This window comes from Pterocles gutturalis, unplaced genomic scaffold, assembly GCF_000699245.1.
Source record: "Pterocles gutturalis isolate BGI_N339 unplaced genomic scaffold, ASM69924v1 scaffold11310, whole genome shotgun sequence".
In the NCBI taxonomy this organism is placed as follows: domain Eukaryota; kingdom Metazoa; phylum Chordata; class Aves; order Pterocliformes; family Pteroclidae; genus Pterocles; species Pterocles gutturalis.
In genome coordinates this window covers 38,151-58,267 of record NW_010143501.1, presented here as the reverse complement: position 1 = coordinate 58,267, position 20,117 = coordinate 38,151, and the positions used below count along the sequence as shown (strand labels likewise).

Genomic DNA, 20,117 nt, shown 5'->3' with positions numbered 1-20,117 from the left:
GATTCAGTGTGCCTTATCCCTGGATCACGTTTGCTGTACTTTGCTGAGGAACAGGAAGCAATACAAATAACTTGTCTCACTGACTCAGTATCTAAGCAAGCCTCTAGAAAAAAGTTGAGATAAGCCTTACTGCTTACACAGAACATTAAGTAACCTGTGGGTCCAGGAGAAGGGGTATTGTTACCAAGTTGAGGGATATCCCTTGGAAAATGACCTCAGTTTTGATACAGTTCATTTAAATGTCTTATTTGATATCAGCTGTCAGGACAAGGCAGGGAGAGAGAGACTTGTGAGCCCCAAAGTAATTTGTAAGTCAAAGATGTTTTGTATCTTAAAATCTGTAAAAATAGATTAAACATGCTGCTGCAATGTGTCTGCCAATTAGTGTGTCTGGCAAATTAAAAGAAGAACCCATAAGGTATTAGAGAAATTTGATTTGGATTGTGATGGCTTTTGAGTTTCAAATGTTCCTCTTTTTGTTGAACAACACAGAAAGAGCCTGACTTCCAGTTAGTACTGAACAGCAGGGAGGGTTCTGCTGAGATCTAGTGACGGATACAGCCTGTCTCAGATAAATGTCAGGTTTTCTGCAGCAGGATATACATGGGAACTTGGGGCAGCCAAAATTGTTAGCCACATATGGTCTTTGTTGCGGAGACAGTAGAACTGTACGTATACTGCATGTATTTAAGTGTATGTGTGGGTCTAGCCTTTATACAGCAAAACACTCAAGAACTTGCTGAAGCAAGTGTGAGGTAAGAAAGTGCAAAAGGGTTTAGTACAGTCGGGTTGACCTGGTTTATCTGGCATAACACTCATCAAATATAAGAAAAAAAATGTGTGGTGGAGCTCATGTTTTTAGGTGGTTTTTTTTTTTTTTTAGTTAATAGAGCTTTGCCTTAAAATAGCAGTGGACTTTTGTGAAGCACTGAAATTTGTCCGTCAGAAGAGGCTGGATGATTCTGCTCTGTTGTGGCAGTTCTTATGTTTCAAGTAGATAAATGCTGTGAAAAACACTTATTTTTAATGTATCATTTCCAAGCTCTGCCAATTTGATCTCAAAAGTAAGGTTAATTTCTTTTTCCCCTCTGGTTGCTGCTTTTCTCTTTCCAATTGTTCTAAACACTAGAATGTTTAATTAATTTTTCACGTTTATTTCTTCTCTAGGAGGTAGGTAATTCATTAATCTGTCACTGCAAACATGCCCCAGAGGAGTGCGATTTTTTTTTTTTCCCTAAAGTTTATTTTTTGCAAAGGAGGATCATATAGAATATTTTCTTTTTCTTTTCTGTTTACTGAATCATATTAAAATCTGTATGTATATGTAGGCTGGTGTGGGCTGTATTCTGTAAGATCTATCAGAAATTTGTTGCTGCGTTCTGTAGAGTTGGACTGTTTATTATTTCCTTTCTCTATGCAGACACAAAGCATAAGAAATGGTTCACAGGGTTCATAAATAATTGATATAGAGATTAGGGCATATATAATTTAAAAGTCTGTCTTCCCAGTTGAATCAACCTGGTGGCATGTCAGAAGTGTTATCAGGTTGCTGTGCAGGAGCACCAAGGGCAGGGCCAAGCTCGCTCAGCCTGTTTTCTTTCCTGGGTGACTGGAGGCAGGAGCACATTTCTTAGAAAAACCAGCTGTGCTCCAAGTGAGTTCACTGGCAAACTCTTGCCTGTTGCTGGATGATTAATAAGGGTGAGAGGAGAAAGTCACAGCTTCATCAAAATCATCAAAACCTAAGTGAATGGAAGTAGATCAGGTTCTGCTGGTAGTCTCAGAATAGGTATGTGTGGCTTTGCTTCTGTGGGTTTGAACAAGTGGTGGAATGAAAGGGATTTTTCAAAAAAATAAGCCCTTCTCATTTTTTCCTGTCAAAGCTCTGTGTTTTTGTGTTAGGGGTTGGTTTGATTTTGGTGGGGAGGGAGGTGGTGGTAATGATAACATTCCTAGAATCCCAAAAATGCTGTAGTTCAGGCTTAGGAGGGAAACAAATGCATACCTTTCCTTTGGTAAGCAATTACCAGTGGGGGGGTGGTTGGTGTTAAAAATTACTTCATCTTATAAACAGTTTATCTAGCATGATGTTGACTTTAAGACCTATCCCCGTGCAAAGAGTGGTTCTGATTCTGATGTGTAACCCGGTGTACCATGGGATGGATGTCTTCTCACCTAAAAGTAAACTTAAAAACCAGAAAATTAAGTTAACTATTTATGTTAATGAATGTCTAGAAGTTTTAAGATTTTTCAGAAAGCATGCCCTTTTCCTTATAATAAGAGTTATTAAGTATCTAGATGTTCTTCTGTATTCTTGTGGAAGAGTCAAATGCTGTTTGATAGAAAGTATTTCCTTGTACTCTTCGGCCATTTTGCAGCTAAAAAAAGGAAAGAAAATAATTCTCTATTACTGAAATTACATATTTTTTTGATACGAGTTGAATAATTTTGAGAGTACCTCATAACATCTCTGAGGAATCTTTCATAGTTTGTTCCAATTAAATAATGTGCATAGCTTTTCTACAAGGCTCATTTGGATTGTTATTTAATAGTGCCCCAAATGTGCATTGCTGATCCATGCTAATCAGAAGTCCATCAGATAAAATTCAATGTGGTAAACTAACTTATCTATGCTCCTGATTTGAAAAGATTGATATTTAGGTTTGTGTTTAAATTAAACCGTTATAGCTAATCAACATGAATGAACAGAATGTTTCAGTTGACCTGAATCTGTATTTATCGTCCCAGGGGGCATATGACCTTTAGGATGTAATTCTGTGGATTGGGGTATTTGTGGAATGAGGTTCTTAATTAGATTCTTTAGGAGGTAATGGAATTCCTTCATCTGTACTTTAAATTACTTTTCATTGACTACATCATACACCATTTTGAAGATAATAGGTGTAAGAAATGGAAATATTTGAGGTTGAATTGCAGTGCAGCAATCCTCCCAAATTTATTTATAAATTGTCTACCTCTGTATCTGGAAAGCTTTTCTACCTCTCTTTACAGTTGAGCAAGTTGTTTTATACAGTGTTTAGAAACATCCATTTCTATATAATACTGTACTAATGTTTGCTTTTGGTGACATTCATCATCCTATTATTAGCTTTTACACGGACATGCTTATGTACTCAAGCTTTGTGGTTTCTGATTACGCTGAGTTTGTCTGACCAAGATAAATTTGTTTAATAATATGGATTATTATCAGTATCTGTGAAGACTACAGAAGTATTGATGATGGAAGTGTTTTCCTCAGCTGCATTAAACATCACTCTGTGGAGCTCATGTGTTCTGGCAGTGATCTAGTTAATTAGTTGAATGATGAGGACAATATTCCCTAATGTCAATTGCCAGTGTGATAGCACAAAGAATGAATACACAGGGAATTCTGGAGCCAAAGCTGTGTTGAATAGGTAATAAAATTTAGTGAGACACTAATAGCTTCTATGACTGGAGTGTTGGAATGGAAGGATACAGGCTCTTTAGGAAGGACAGGCAGGGGAGACCAGGAGGGGGGGTTGCCCTCTATGTCAGTGACTGGCTGGAGTGCATGGAGCTCCACCCGGGGATGGATGAGGACCTGACCTAGAGCTTATGAGTCAGGATTAAAGGGAGGGCAGGGACAGGTGACATTATAGTGGGGGTCTGCTACAGGCCACCTGACCAGGAAGACCAAGTGCCACGCAGCTTTTGGTCAAGTGGTTATTTTGAACTGGGGATTGGAAAGCATATTTTTTATGGAGCTCCAGCTTGAGTTGCTCGAAGATTTCGACAGAACAGTACAGATTTGATTGCCCTGCATACTGCAGAGGGTTTGGACTAGATGACCTCCATGGTCCCTTCCAACTAAACTATTCCATGATTCTATGATTTGGTTCCGGTTTCAGGAGAAACAACAGTTTGAGACAGTTTTTTGGGTTGGGTGTACACTTGGCTGAACTCAGCAAGTAGCAAGGATGGTCGCCTTTGTGGCATGGTTGAGTGTTACAACAGAAATAAGTTGCTGAATTCTCCTGTCTCTCCACCACATTTCCTCCCAGATGAGTTCAAAGAAGAAAAGGTAATTCACGAGCAGTCCCTTCCCCACACCTACCAGCAACCCCCAGGTTGTAAACTGTAAGACTGAGCTAACTTCATCATAATGTGCAGTAGCAGAACGTTATGGGAAAAGCAACGTTGCTTCTTCGTGCATTGTACCAGTGCATGAAAGACTTCACTTTTCACAGCTGTCAGTCTGTCATTTTCATGAACCCTACTACATGCAGTGAATTATTTCTTTTGTCCGCTCAAAGACTACACAGTTAAATTCCCATGTTTTCTGACTTAAACATTTTCTTATCTTTTCTTGGCTAAGATTAAAATCTCCTATGATTTTCAGTTTTGAATTTACAATTGATAGAATTTGGAAGGGAACATATTTTCTCAGACTATGTCCATTTCTCAGACAGTGAGGTGATATTTAAACTTGTCTTAAAAAGAAAAGAAAGATTAAAGTGTCAGATAGCACAATCCTTCTGTGCACCTTTCCCCTCCATTTGCCTCCAGTACTCTTTGGGTTGGTGAGCCAACTGTAGAGCCTGCAGGTGGAGGGTGCTGTTCTGGAGGATGACATAAGGGCACCTGAGTTAGAAAGTTGCCCCCTGAAGCCGTGCTGGAAGTTACCATCCCAAGTGTCTGTTATTAAACTGCAAAAGCTCATCTTAAATATAGGCAGTTTACTAATATCTTGGGGCACTTTGATGCAGTAGTCACTGTCAATCAGCACAGGAAAAACATTGGGCAGCCTATGTGTTTCTGAGTGTGTCCATCACTTTTTAAGATTTCTTCTAAGCTATTCTTCATGTATCTTAGGTTTATTTTCATCATTAGTATCAAAACTCCTGTTCAGAACATGATTTTTTTTCAATACAGCTTCTTCTAGTGTGTTGTCTTAAACTCCAGTTTTGGAGGTGCCCTCAATTCATTGTCCTTTATCACTTTTTAGGCAAAGAGTGCTTGTGCCAACAGAGCTTTTTTTAACTGGAATTTGATTTTCAATCTTTATTTTCATCTGCCCAGAAGTGACAGAGCTGTTTATAACAACAGAGAGAAAGCATGCAATAACCTAATGCTGAAATAATTGCTAATTGCCAATGGCTCTGTCAAGAGATGGCTGCAAACTATGTGTTTTGTCAGGTCTGCAGTATTTTCAGGGCAAAAAGAAAATTATTTGCTTGTTTGAAAAGAAAAAAAAACTTTACATTTTTGAGATGTGGCTTGTCCTGATTGGCATTTAAAGTAGCAGTGCAAATGCTGTGGATCAAATATCTTACAATAGAGAGGGGACAGTTCTTACAGGACAAACATTTGATATGTGCATTACAATACACGGGTTATCTATCTTTCTTTAAAAGTGGAAAATGCAAATGTGGCCAAGTTAATTTGCATAGCTTTCAGCTAAACTTACAAAATAATAGGTTACAGTAAGGTGGAAGTCAGCATGAAGTCACAACAATGCTTTTCAGGACAACTTTTTATCAATATATGACACTTAAAATAATAGGTAGGGATCCACTGAGTGTTTCAAAATTATATATACAGTTGAGGCCTCTAAGTCTGGCTGAAATCTGTAGAAATGAGGTTCTTGGGCTGCTGCTTGCTTTTGAAAGTCCTCCTGGATTCAGACTCATTACTGTGGAAATCCATTTCTTAGCCACATTTCTGTTGTCTGTTTCCCAGAACAGAGATGTTGAATGAGGATCCTCCAGGAATACGAGGGTTGATGTTCTCAGAGTCAGAGGAATGGTTGTCCTGAGAGACTTCCCAAGAAAGCATCTGTGTCCTGAAACAGAGCTTGGCAGAGCTACTGGCTGTGGCAGGGCCCTAGGGATGTACAGAAAGGCAAAATGAAGAGGGTAGGGGTAGCTATATAGAGATTAGAGAACTCGGGAGAAACCTCTGTAATTCCAGACCACACAGCCAGCAAAAGGGCTTCTTGATCTTGGTTGTCATTCACGGTGTAATGTCTATGTTGTTGTACGGTGGGTAGTCATAATTTTAAATGCAGCAATGGTCCTGTGAGGAGTCGGCCAGTTTTGCAGAGGCTTGTTCTTTTTCTTTTTTCAGAGAAAATTAAAAACACATCATAACCTGTTTTCATATTGCTCTTCCTTGGAACACTGTGTCTAAGAAGCTTTCTTCTTTTCTTGCAGTCCTCATTCCATCCCAGATCGCCTGCGGATCAGAGTGAACAGGATTAATTTACAAGAATATGAGGGGCTACATTACGACAAGGAAAAACTCCGGGAAGCTTGTAAGTTGGAAGAAGCCAGGTTGTAGCTGCTTTTGGTAGAACATTCTGTCTAAGTCTTACATTAACAAACCCCCCCCCCCCCAACAACAACAGCAAAACCCCAAACAAAGGTTCAAGCATACATTTTTGGGTGAGTCATGTGAAGTGTATTTATCTGTCTGTGTATATGGACATATATATTCCCTCTATATAAATACTCCCTCTATAAAAAGCAAATATAAAGAATTCACCTTTTTTTTTTTTTTTTACTTAACTATGCCTTCTGCAAGTTGATTTTATTTACCGTAAAATAAGTGTTTTTCACACCTGTGGTTTTTTTATTCATGTCTTTCTATTAGTTCTGCTGTGTTTGTACTAGTGTATGAAACTATTCAAGATTTTATGATTAGCATCCAATTTGAAAGTGAGTGGGGGAACCATGATTAATTTCATATTGAGAATGTGCTCTGACCTTGAATGTGGTTCTTGCACAGGTGCATTTATCTTTGGAAACAAATCTGGCTTCCTCAGTCCCTTATTCTTTAACAGCCTTCAGTTTTCCACATAAGAGAATAATCAGTTTTGTCTTCTTGTATAATGGTTTAATTGCCACATTCAGGAGTAAGTCAAAAGCAGACAGCTATTGCTTTGGCAACACTGATGATGACAATTCATACTTAAAAATGGAGTTTCTTTCCTTGGTGACACACAGAGTCATTAATCAATGAGGGACATGGCTGCTTGTGATAACAATTTAATAGTCTTGTTCATGCATCTGGCTCATTATTCATATTAAATTACAGGCATGACTGTTTGTTGTGCAACAAAGCTTCAGCTCCCTCTGTAATACAGAGCTCTGTGGTAATTACAGGATGACAATCCTTTTAATTGGTTTGCTTATCTTACTGTTGGAAGATAGTTAAACTGTTTCCCTTTCATTCCTCTGGTCCCACCCCACCTTATTCTCCCAGTTCACCAAAAAAATAACTGAAATTTTACTATAGGTCCTGACAGACTTTTCTGAAGTTTCTGTTAGTGGATTTTCATCATAATTAAAACAGTCAAAGCCTTTATCGCTGAACTGAGAAGAATTTTAACAAGATGAGGATTATGGCTCACTGGAGAGGAATTTGCTTCAAGTTTAAATTGAGAGTTTGACCTTGAGTAGACTTCAGGCCATATTGAATCCACAGCTGTCAAACACTGTCAGAAACAGTCTGGTTCATTTATGGGCTCATCCTATGGTTTCCCATTTCAGGACAACTATCCTCGTCCATCCTCCATCCTATGGACATAAATTTTGTGTGTGTGTATTTACTATATACAATGTAGTCCTTAGCCATTTACATGTTCTGACAGAAAATATGCAACTTTGTACACTGTTGCCACTGCAGTTGTAAATGAGTGTTTATGTTGTTTGTCACTTGCAAAAAACCATAATGATAACCATTATAAAAAATACCAGAGAATGATCTAGAACCTCTGAGACTTGGTTTAGATTACACATGCATTTGATCACTTGCTGGAGGTGTGCTTAACAGGTTTTAGTTCAAAAAGTAGATGCTTGTCCATCAAGGGTTAAGATGATTGCTTTCAGGCATTGGCAGGCCACTTGCAGTAAGACCCTTTTGTCTCTCTTTTAAGTTACTTCGTGGCCAGCTTAATAATAGCTGGACTGTAGTATTCTCCCCCGATGTTTTTCATGAAGTTGTTTTCCCTATCTGCCCTCCTTTAGCTGTCTCAGTAATGTTTCTGCATTTGTGTTTTTACATTAAAATATGAGAAAGCAAATAACATCCACATCAACCTAAAATACATCAGAAAAGATACCTCACCTTACCCTTTGCAGTTTTTAGGAACTTCCTGTGTAAGAATGTATAACTTAGAGCACACGCTGGCCATCAGCCTACTTCTCTGGACATACAGCTTCTCTCTTATCAGAATTGTCCAACCTTTAGTTTTCAGGAGGCTGATCTTGATTTGAGGTCTTCTGGGTGATGCTAATTACAACTGAAAGAAGTGATGTATGGGAAGAGAAGTGCTCTCTAAACAGTCAGAAACCAAACAGTTTTAAATATTCTAGCCAGTTCCTTAAATTCCATGAAGTAAAAAATGGAAAGTCCGTGTGGTTCACTGAGCACAGACCTAATGTCTCAGTTTTCCTGAGACTTACTGCAAGATCTTTGCGTCTCTTCTAGAAACTCAGGCATAGCCAGTCATCAAACTGCATGCTTACACTAGAGGACTACATAAATTAACTTTTTGTGATGAAGGAAGCTGGAAAATCACATAAATCTTGCTTTTAAGAAGAGCAGATAGCCATTTTAATTGCATTTCTAACATAGCTAATTGGATGCATTTTGAATGGTTTTCTGGTGCCAGGTCTATGGATTGCTGCCTGCCTGGCTCTTTCATATGCTAAATACTTATATGAAATAGGCACGCTGACTACGTCCTCACCAGCAAATCGTTTCGTGGAGCATTGCCACTGAAAATTACTTGGCTAAGGGGGAGGAGGGAAGTGCTGAGGGAGGAGAAGGGACTCTCCTTTCATTACCAAAGAAAGTGATTGGGTGTGGGGGGAGTGGAAATAAATAAATTTCCATGGCAAGTGAATAACTGAAATTCTGTCAGTTTGACTTAAAAATTTAAATGCAGATAATACTTGTACACTGGAAAAATACAAGAGCACTTGTACTGGGCCTTGTTTCCACAATAGTGTTTCTACAAGGCCTTTTTGACAATTTGTCAACCCAGTTGTCAGTGGGGTTAACTTCCTTCAGTGCAACTGTAGCTCTCAGGCACACGTATGTCTTGCGAGACACTCAATTTAGATTTCTGTCCAGGCTTTGACAGAATACCTACAACTTAATTCCAGAATAGTATGCTTGTTATCCCTTCCCTGCCCACAGGGATTAAAAGCACTTTTACCTCCCTAAATCATTTGTAAACCAAACCAGAATCTTACAGCAATCTGAACAGGAAGAGGAAGCCAGTTAATAACAAGTCATGCTGTTATCCCTGAAGGAAAAATAGTAGAGAAGCTATTTTGGTTTTTGCCTGTTACATGTCTCCATAATAGAGTTCTGAAAGCTCTGACATCCGTGTGATAATCTGGATCATTTTAACTCACAGTAAATACATTTCACTCCCCTTGTTTACTTGAAATACTGATTTGATTCTATCAACTACTTCACCTAAAATTGCACTTCCCGACATATAACAACCCGTCATACAAACTTTTCTGTGAAGATTAATCTTCGCTCTGCTGGAGGTAGACATCTCATTTTGAAAACCTCCTGAGCAATTAAAGAATGTCATTTTGTCCTCTGAAGGGCGTAACTGTTCGTAGCCCATTCTCCTTCTGTTGCTCTCTACTTTTCTTGTCACTGCAGCTGGCATTTAACCAAGATGCTGTTTCTGAATTGTCCCTTTCTTCCCTCCCTGTGCTAATTCTTTTCTCCTTCATTCTTTCTTCTGTCAAAATCTCAGTATTGTCTGGGATGATTGATGATGGTACAGAGGCTGCTTATTGATCCTTTAGTGAGGAGGGGTGAATGCTTCCACGTACCCTTTTAAGAAAGAGATACATGTTGGCATTTTAGTTATGTTGTAGTGTTCTCCACTGCAAATGTAGTTGTCTTCTCTAACACCTGCCTATATGTGCCCCAAGCACTTGTCGTCCTAGTTACCAGCTTCACCACCTTCTGCCCAATATGATAATTGTAGATTACATGACCATAACCAAGACTATCATATTCGAAAAGTGAGTGGATTGATGTTTCTAGATGGACAGAACTTAAGTGTCTCTCTTGCCTGCATATCTTCTGGGCCTTCTCTCTGATTTCCTGTTATTTCAGGAAAGTGTGATGCAAAGCAGCATTGTTGGGGAGCAACTGAATTATTTTTAAAATAGCAAAATCTTTCTGCTTATAACACCCTATTTTCCCCTTTCCAATGTTACTAAGGAATTCCCGACAATGGGGGTATATGCAGAAACTAATTATATTTAAAAAAAACAAAAGTCAACAGCAACCAAAACAACCATAAACTAGTTAGTGACCAAGTGGTCTTCGACCATTCTTAGTCCTTCCTGCCAACACTATTGTAGATTTGCACCATGAAGATGGAGTGGCAAAATAGCTCATCGTCAGCAGTAACTGCACAGGTTGTTTTTTTTTTTTTTTTTAATAGACTTTGTCGGTTCTTACTGCCCTTAATGTGTTGTTTTGTATGCCCTAGCCATGAAGAACAATCTTAGTTTGCTCACTGCCAGTACGATTAAGGAAGGATCATACCCGACTGCAGTGGTGGCAGTATCAGAAATAACTCTCAGCTCTGTAACAGCTCAGGGTCTCCCACGCTGTCTTTTACACAGAGGCAGCTGTTCCTTATCTCCTCTTGAATAAAATGGCACACTAGATTAAAAAACAATTTTTGAAGAAAATTTAGTTCCATATATGTAACAATTGAACTACCTGTAGTTTAACAATCCTTTTCTTTGCAGCCTCCTTGCTTTGTGTGTGTGGGGGCGGAGTGGGTAGTGGTGTGAACTGATGTGATGTAAACCTCGAATTCTTGTCTCTCTCTGATTATATCTAGCTGTATGTCTATAATTCATGTCCCCCTGCCTTTAATTTCTGCGGGTTATCTAAGGGTTTTGGGGTCATCCTAGGAGTTCTTATCAGGTATATGGGGGTACATAAAGTGACAAGCTCGTGAGTCACTTGGAATGTGTACATGTACAGAGATATTGCAGCTTCCTCATACCAGTGATGCACTTACCACAGTTTGAGAATCCTTGATCTATGAAATGTATTCTGACTCTAAAGCTCAGGGATATGGCAGGGGAAGTTAATTTGGAGACTATTCAATTTGATTTTCAGCAACTAGCTAAATAAGAAAAGGTCAACACTGAGGACTTGGTATTTACATCCTGAATATCCATAATATAAAGGGCAGAGGGAAGCAGAGGGCCTCCTGCTAAGTGGTATGATGAGGAAAACCTGAATTAACAGATGGAGTCAGGACAGGAGAGTTTAGCCACTCAAGGAAATGTGCTCATGTTGGGAAGCAACTTTGATCTGGAAGGATTTAGGTGAGATGGGTTGTGTAGCTACAAATCTTCTCTTCTATCCTGTAAAGGAAGCACCAATGGCCACAGTCAAAGATAAGAAGGACACAGGAGTCCAACAGAATTAAAAATAGGATGGGGTTGGATAATTAAAGGCAGTAGCACAATGTATATACACACAGGTGCTGAAATAAGCAACTTTAATCTTGCCTTTTTCTAATTTTGAGCTCTTGATTTTGTAGTCACAGTAACATTTATTTAACAGGGTATGTCATTACCTGAGTTTGAGGGAAGGAGTATATACAAACCATTGAAAACTCATGTCATGGAGTTACAGAATCATAGGATGGTTTGGGTGAGACGGGACCTTTAAGGATCATTTAGTTCCAACTACCTTGCTATGGGCAGGGACATCTTCCACTAGATTAGGTTGTCTAAAGCCCCTGACCTTGAACAATTCCAGGGGTGGAGCATCCACAACTTCTTTGGGTATCCTGTTCCAGTGTCTCACCCCTCTCATTGTAAAGAATTTCCTTATATCTAATCTAAATCTATTCTCTTGTGACACCATGTGGGGCATATCTACATTCGATACAATCCTCTGCCTTTTGTGCTAGTGGGGAAACTGTCACCTATAAGTTTGCCATCTCCTTTAAACTAGAAGAGATGGACAGTATTCCAAATAGATATGAAAATATATTTACCCTTGAGGAGTAGGGAGACACAAGAGTATTAAATTCCATTTCAGACTTTCCAGGAAATCATGCAATAGTTTCTCTTTCTGGTATAGATTTTTCTGTGAGATTTTTCTGTGCATACTCCACTTCTCCCATTTCCTTTTCTTACCACTTTTCTGATTTGATTTCCTCTTGCATTTTCAGTCCTGGTAGTCCCCTATGGCTATCTCATCCCACACATATCCTTCCTGCATGTCTTAGTCTGTTTCTGCAGATCTCACAGCTCAGGTTCCTGCTCTTTTCCTTAATCCTAAATCCTTATTCATTGTTCAGCCAGACCTCTTCTTTCAGCTCTTAGTCTCAATATCCATTCCCCGCCAGTTTCAATTCCCAGCTCTTCATAGTTTTATTTCTATAACCTCTTCCCTTTTGTGTGGTGCTTGGGACAAGTTCTCTCTTCATTTGACTTGGACAGCTTCCTCCTTTTTGTGGCAGGGTATTGGAGAAGTCACTGAGAGCCTAGAGGGCATGACCGGCTTCTCAAACGTGGTCTGGTTTAGTTGATAACCTCCACTGTGTTTTACCTCCTGATGTGGGGATTTTAAAAGGACCACCAGTGCTAAGAAAACTAGCAACCAACGAACCTCAGGAGGCTTAGGTTTTGTCAGTGTAATAAACAAAAGGGATCTGAAGAGACACATGGCTTAGATTTGTGTGATAAGAAAATCCTTTTGTACAAACTCAGTTGTATTAAAACTGTAGTGGGAAAGCCAAACCTCTTAATATAAATGTTTGAATATTTTAGAATTCTCTCCAAAGAATCTACTTGGTCCTTCATGTTTCTAATATCAGTGGAAGCCCCTCAGGAAAATTACATTCTTAAAACATCTTCAGTAGTGAAGATCCTTTATTTGCTACATTAAACATTTACAGCCCAATGTCTAATCTCCCCAGTCCCCTAAGGTGTGTCAGACTGAAAATCAGTTTTCCTGGCATTCACATCTACCGTAATGATCTGTCTTGGGGCTGTTTTGATTGGGATTTGAGTGGGTTAATCATGGTGTTTGGATCACAAATTGAATCCTTTCATACCAATAAGTGGGGAAGTTAATTGAATTTTATTTTTTTCTTCACGGTGCCATATGCAGTATATTCAGGTTTCTTCCATTTGTGTCCTCAGTACTACTGAAGAGTTCACTAGCTTTAGGTATTCAGCATAATGGGCAGTTAATAGGTGGAAGATTTATTCTTTGTTTATAAATTACGTAGTTAATTTCATGAGGACTTAGGAAATCACTACTAATCTTGCACTTAATTGGAGCATCATGCTAGCCGTACTGCTGCATCTACTCAACCCTCCCCCTGATGATACTTGATTTTGGTTAGTGTGCCTAGGAACAAAAAGCTTGCTGCAGTACTGGTTCAGAATATGAAGCAACTGTCTGCCTGTCTCTTCTCCTGAGGTTCTTGCGCTGCTGCTCATCACTGCAGTGTTAGAGTCTGTATCCACAGTTCACTGGACAAAGTCCTTTTCATCATTCAGGGAGCATAAAGAATGCAAGTGGCCAGAAGAGCAGGCACCTTGGGAGAAAAATGTCTGACACTTGAATGTTGTGGCTTGGCTCATGATCTGAGCTGATCCCTTATTTTTAGCATATTCCCATGTGTGGATATATCTGTATATTCACAGGAACAGACATTGTCTGGGTGTATGGGAAAGTTGCTCTGCAGTGCCTGTGCTCTTAATGTAAGACTTTGCCCTCCCATCTATCACCTGGCATATCTAGTAATCACTGTGTCCCACAGCACTGTTCTGTACTGTCCACATCTTCATCTTCATGGGGTTATTCAAAAGCTAGAAGCTTCTTTATTCCTGGATGAAATTGTCCACAGTGATATTGAATGCCATGCATGTTGACTGTATGCCTTTAACTGATTTATCATAACTTAACTCATTTTGCCCCTATTGCACAGAATTGCCCTATATTTAAAACGAGCAACAATACCATAGTTTCAATCCCATTATCAATCATTAAGGATTTGCTTTTGTTTTCAAACAGCAGCTATTGTGAAGCACTTTGAAAATCGTAGCTGCGTGGTGTGTTCATAGAATCATAGAATGGTTTGGGTTGGAAAGGACCTTAAAGATCATCAAGTTCCAACCCCCCTGCCATGGGCAGGGACGCCTTCCACTAGACCAGGTTGCTCAAAGCCTCATCCAGCCTGGTCTTGAACACCTCCAGGGATGGGGCATCCACAGCTTCCCTGGGCAACCTGTTCCAGTGCCTCACCACCCTCATAGTGAAAAATTTCTTCCTCATGTCTAGTCTAAATTTACCCTCTTTTAGCTTATAGCCGTTACCCCTTGTCCTATCACTACACTCCCTGATAAAGAGTGCCTTCCCATCTCTCCTGTAGGCCCCCTTCAGCTACTGGAAGGCTGCTGTCAGGTCTCATCGGAGTCTTCTCTTCTCCAGGCTGAACAACCCCAACTCTCTCAGCCTGTCCTCATAGGGGAGGTGCTCCAGCCCTCTGATTAATTTCATGGCTCTCCTCTGGACTCCCTCCAACATGTCCATGTCTTTTTTGCCCCACATCTGAACACAGTACTCCAGGTGGGGTCTCACAAGAGCAGAGTAGAGGGGGAGAAGTATGTTGTGCATACTTACTGTGGTTTGTGGTAAAAATGAGGCATGGGAACATTTTCCTTGCTGAAAGTCAAATGGGTCTTGCAAAAAAAAAAAAAAAACACCACAAACAAAATAACAAAACAACACACCACAAAAAAACAACCAACCAACGAAAAACAAAACAAAACCCCACAGAAAATCACAAACAAAAAAACCTTTGGCAAGCGACATTTTAGCATATACTGTAGTGTTATCCAGTAATGATGTAAAAGTTTTTTCAAATGAGCATGAACCATGTGGAATGGAACCATCTGAGACCCACCTCACTTACCTTATCCCTTAGCTAGCCATTGATGCAAAACGTCATAGGTCATGCTAATTCAGGATTTCCAGGCAGCAAAAGCTACACACTTCTTTTTAAGGGCAAAGTCACCCAGCCCCAAATTCCAGAATTGTTCTATGACCACCAAGATTAGATGAGATGTAGTTTGATTAAATCCGTGAATCATTACTTTCTTCTTCACTCATTAGATAAGGCCCATAAATGTCACCACTAAGCTATCTATTGCATACTAGTGTTTTCAGACATTTTGGTTGGTTTTCTTTAGAATTCTAAATGCTCATAAGGTCCTTCTCCTTTGAGCTGTCAGGAATGGTAATGATTAAGGATTTCAGTTCTTTGTTAGCTGTGCTGTTTTGGCAGATCAAAGTTCTGGTCCCCATTAAGTGCATATACTCCTCCATGAAGGAAGGAATTCAACAGAAAACAGAACAAATCTGTGGTGACAGTTTATGAGCCAGTAGTGTAGCTCCCTAGTTCTCTGTAGCTATTGGAGGTGTAGTTGTGTCTGGTGCAATTCACTTCTTAGTGCTGTAAATGAATGTAACAAATGCTTCTTTTAGTAAGGGCTTCAGAGGGATCTGATGAATTGAAACTAGATAGTCATTAAGTACTCTCTACAAAGAGCTTAAGGGTCTCCTGTCAGAGCAAGTTGAGCAATAATAAACACTAAGCAAAGAGAAGAAGTCTGTAACCCAGAGCATCCAAGTACATCAAGCAAACCTCGCAATTGACCCTCCTTCCACTCTCTTGTCTCTTGTTCTCTGTTCTGTAATGAAAAATCTGAGAGTTTGCACTGTTCCCATCTGGCCTTTCTGAAAATGTGCAGGTGGATTGGCATCACTATTGGATGTCAGTATTGCTTCAGGAGAAGTGTGAGCTTTTCCCTTCTTCCCTAGTCTTCCTGACAATCCCTTCTTTATATTCTTGTTTCTCCCTCTGGCTTTTTTTTCCCCTGCTTCTGGATTTCCCAGGTTCGTCGTTGTTCTGCTGTTCAGCTTGCTTTCCAAGTACGATGCTGGCAGCATTGTTGATGTGTCCCCAGGGCCTTGCACTGGCCTCTGAGTCCCATAATGACCTTGACCGCCTTAGGTGCTCCCCTACTCTCCTCCCTGAAAACACTTGAGCTTCTCTTTGTGCTTCCAGCCTTTGTGGGCCACAAAAATATGAGCCATGTTTCCCATTATCTTTTAGTGCTGTCTTGTTCTCGTGTCAGAATGAAGAGTTTCTTGGTAGATAAATATCTCTCCTTCTTAATCAACTTCTTTTGAATGACAGTAGGGGCAGCAGCACAGTTGTTTTTTCTATTTGTCGCAGAACTGTCAGTGACTTAATGTTGCTTCTTGTTATCCAGTTACCAAAATTGTTTATGAGTTGATATACTGCTCTCCTTCTGGAATACTTCATATGAGGATTTAAATCTCTTTCCTGCTGCTCCCCTACTTTTTAGGGACATGGTTTGATTGAAGACCCGCCAGGGAGAAAAAAGAACTTTATTCAGTGATTCAGTTTTAGAAAATCAGGTACCTAAGTGTTTTCACTTGTTTTCTTTTTATTTAATAAGATCTTGGTAGGTAGCTCTCTTGGTACCTTCCTTATGGACCCACTTATACTTTTTTTCTCTTTTATTCTTTTTGTGAGTTTGTTTTGGGGTTTTTTTGCCTGCAAGAACGGTATGGCTGTGGAAACCTAAATCCCCTGTTATTAAAAATGCTGCCCTCAGCTGAGAGGAATTATTTGCTGTATTTTTACAAGTTCTCTTTTTTCCTCTGAGAAAATATGGAGATGTTGTGTCAATTTTGTGTGTCAATGCAATAATGTCTGTTTGATTTGAAAGCAGCCTTTCATCAAAATGACATGGTGCTGGACAGTTTCATCTGAAATCAGGCTGTAACTTTCATTACTTTTAAAAGTCTAGAAAAAATATTTAGAGTTCTGAAAATGAAACATCACTCTTATTTCAGTGTATAAGAGTACCCCTCTAAACTCTTGTTCCTTTCTTTGCACTTAATAATTGATGTTGACATCAGACAATGAAGTACACATTTAGCTGAATCTGTTTTAGATTCTTCGGTGTGAAAGACAGTTGAAAACTGAAATCTTTGATAATTATAAATGGGCAAAACTTATGATGAATAATATGTTCTGGATTTTAAATGACCGTTAAGCTTTAGATAGTAGAAAGCTTTTGTGAGCACATTAGAAAAAAAGGAAGTATATAGAAAATCCTTTAAAGTTACTCCAGTTAAGGATGTTTTATTTTGTTTTGGGTTTTACAGCCATTCCCCTAGGAATTATAGTTGTACGAGGAGATTGTGACTTGGAGACTTGTCGTATGTACATTGACCGTCTACAAGAGGTGAGGTTTTTTTGAATTAAGGTATCATTTATTAATCTATATTATGCTTCTTTCTGTTCTGAGTGCAGAGGTCTAATAGTTGCACAAACCATATATTAAGAGTATTGCAATTTGCCTACAGCTGAAAACAAGGCTTTAGAGTTATGATATGGTAATAAAAGTGGGAGTAGCACTAAAAAGTATTTTCTCAACAGGAAAGGAAAAGTCATACTGACTCCTTTTAAAGAATGACAGAATTGACATGGATGGGTGTGTTTACTTCTCCTTGAATTGGAACGGAATACCAGGACTCTCAATTGTGGAAATTACATAAATTATTGATTAGAAAGTGTGTTATGTAAGGATAAACATAGTGGTATTTGAGTGGGTCAAATTATGCAGATGTCATTTTCTAACACTGACATGGGATAATCTGAGACAGCAATAAACACTGCAAATGTGAACTAGATATTTCCAAATACACAGAAATGGATGCTCATGCAGCTAATATTAATGTTGCTCATATTGTCTTGAACACCTTGTCTCATGAGAGTTAATTCTGCCATACAGTCTGCGAAGTGGAGACTCCAAATGCCCCATTACCTGAATAATTTTAAGTGTGTATGCCTTTAGTGATAAAACTAATGGGTTTTCATAAATATACTGTCTCTGGATGGTTTTAGTCTTATACTGATATCTTACAACAGCATTTACAAGTTTCAGGATATTACGTAGTTTTCTGAATAGGTGGTCCAATTTACGTAGGAGCTGTGAAACTCATCCCTCCCATTGAACTCTTTGGGAGCCATGGGCTTACCTGTGGTTTTGAAACTCTACACTTGCAGTCTGAATATGAGCCTTAGTATCTCACTACAGGCACTAACTTTTTTGCATTTCAGCCGGGATTCCCTTCATTAAATGCATTTCTGAACGTTCAGACCTGAGGTGTGGCTATTATTATCAGACATAAAACCATATTGTAAGGTGATGCATATTTGAAGTATCCAGTGATGGAAAATTACAATGAAATAATTGTGATGATGTTCTCAGTAGAATACCAAATGTAGTTTCATACTCAGGTCAGGCAACTTAATGGCCGGTATTGTGGGGCGAGCAGTTGTACAGCCCTGAAGGAAGCACAGCTAGATGTTCTGGCTGAATTTATGCGTAGCGGTTGTGGAGGAGCTGTGTTTCTCCAACCTTTTGCAGGTTTTGTACTACTTTTTGTGTGTGTGTGTGCTTGATTTGGCTCAGACCCATTTGCTGGGAATGGAGGTGCCAAGGTTTTCTGCACTCTGCCAACTTGCATGCCAACTGGGGAGCTCTGGCCTGTAGGCCAGGCTTTTTGGTAGGCTATATCATGAGCTAAAACTATTTTACAAAATCTCTATTAAAATTTATTAGACTCCTGAACCCTGCTAAATACCAGGGACATTCTGATATGAGGTCCCTGACATGAAGTTGCCTTAAAATAGGGAAAACTGACAGTGGCTTTCTTTAGTACATTAATTACTCTGAAATATTTGCAAAAATTTTTTATAGATTTTAGCATCTTTTCTTTAATTTTGTTGCTGATATTCTAAATTTAGATAGTTTTCATGGAACAAATATTTCTGTGGTATAGCACAAATCCATTACGAGAATCTCTATGTGTTTAAAACAGTTTTTTTGACCAAATGCATATAAATCTAAACTTTAAGTGAGCTTTTCATGATTATTCTGTGGTATTTGTTTCATATGCTTAAAACCAGTGAGAAATGCTTGCTAAATTATTTTTGTTTGCCCAACCACTTCAGATAGTAGAACTACAAATAGCTTTTGTTGCTTTAATTTTTTTCATCATTGCTGTGTCTTTCATTCTCTTGCTAGGACCTACAGTCAGTAACTTCTACTACACAGAGAGTTCATTACCAGGTAAGATAAGCTTTGCTTTCAGTATCAGACAAAAAGAGGCTTAACAATGGGAACTGCACTCTTTGCATTCAAACCCAGGGGATTTTTTTGTTAGGTACCTGTCTGTTAGATGAATTTCTGCTTATCATTTACCCTCAAAAGTTGGAAGTTCATTTTGCTTTCCCTTGGACAGTCCTTTTCTTTGCAAACCTTATGGAATCATCTTTAAAATTAGCACAGCATGATGATGTGAGTGTTATTGCAATAGCAGTGCCTTGCATAGTGAAGTGAATGAGAGAACCTGTCCTGTAGGACAAATGATAAAAGTAAAATTGTTTCTCTGTCTGAGAAACTGAACAATAACATGTTATGTTGCATAGTTGTAGTAATAAATTCTACAGAGACTTTAGAGATGTCTAAAAAAGAGAAAAAAGATATGCTAGCTAGCCTAACCTCTTAATAATTTGGTGCACCATAGTCGTCTACATTTAGTTTACCATAATCGTCAGAGCAGTTTTTTAATCCATCCTGGGAACAAATGGGTCTCTTGCATGTGACAAACAGGTTCTAGTTTTAGGTGGCTAGTTTTAAAAATTGGTCTCTGTGCATTTTACAGCTTTATTCCACAATTTATACAATACAGAACTTGCCTTTACAGTTGGAAGTGTTGCTCAAGAATGCATATTTCTCTCTGTAAGGTATTGCACTGCACAGTGCTTAAATTGGGAATAAACTGATTCAGACTGTCTCTGATTCCTGAGCTGATCTGACAGTGCAGAGATTCAACACAAATTGTGGTCAGTTGAGACAGCGCCTAGGATCACAAAACAAGTTTGCATGGTGTTGATAGCATTTTCCTAGATTTAACAATGCAAGTCTTGTTGGGATCAG

The 20,117-nt window shown here is 39.0% G+C and overlaps 1 protein-coding gene across 1 annotated transcript in view; it reads left to right on the top strand.

The window, feature by feature from the left end:
- Window positions 1–20,117, top strand: part of LOC104470000 (diacylglycerol kinase iota-like) — a gene marked incomplete at its 5' end in the record, with an annotated part of 49,368 nt that overhangs the window by 20,130 nt on the left and 9,121 nt on the right. Inside the window, 3 exon segments of the mRNA XM_010084768.1 lie at window positions 6,195–6,295; window positions 17,275–17,354; window positions 19,203–19,247. Coding sequence (XP_010083070.1) covers window positions 6,195–6,295; window positions 17,275–17,354; window positions 19,203–19,247 — 226 coding nt within the window.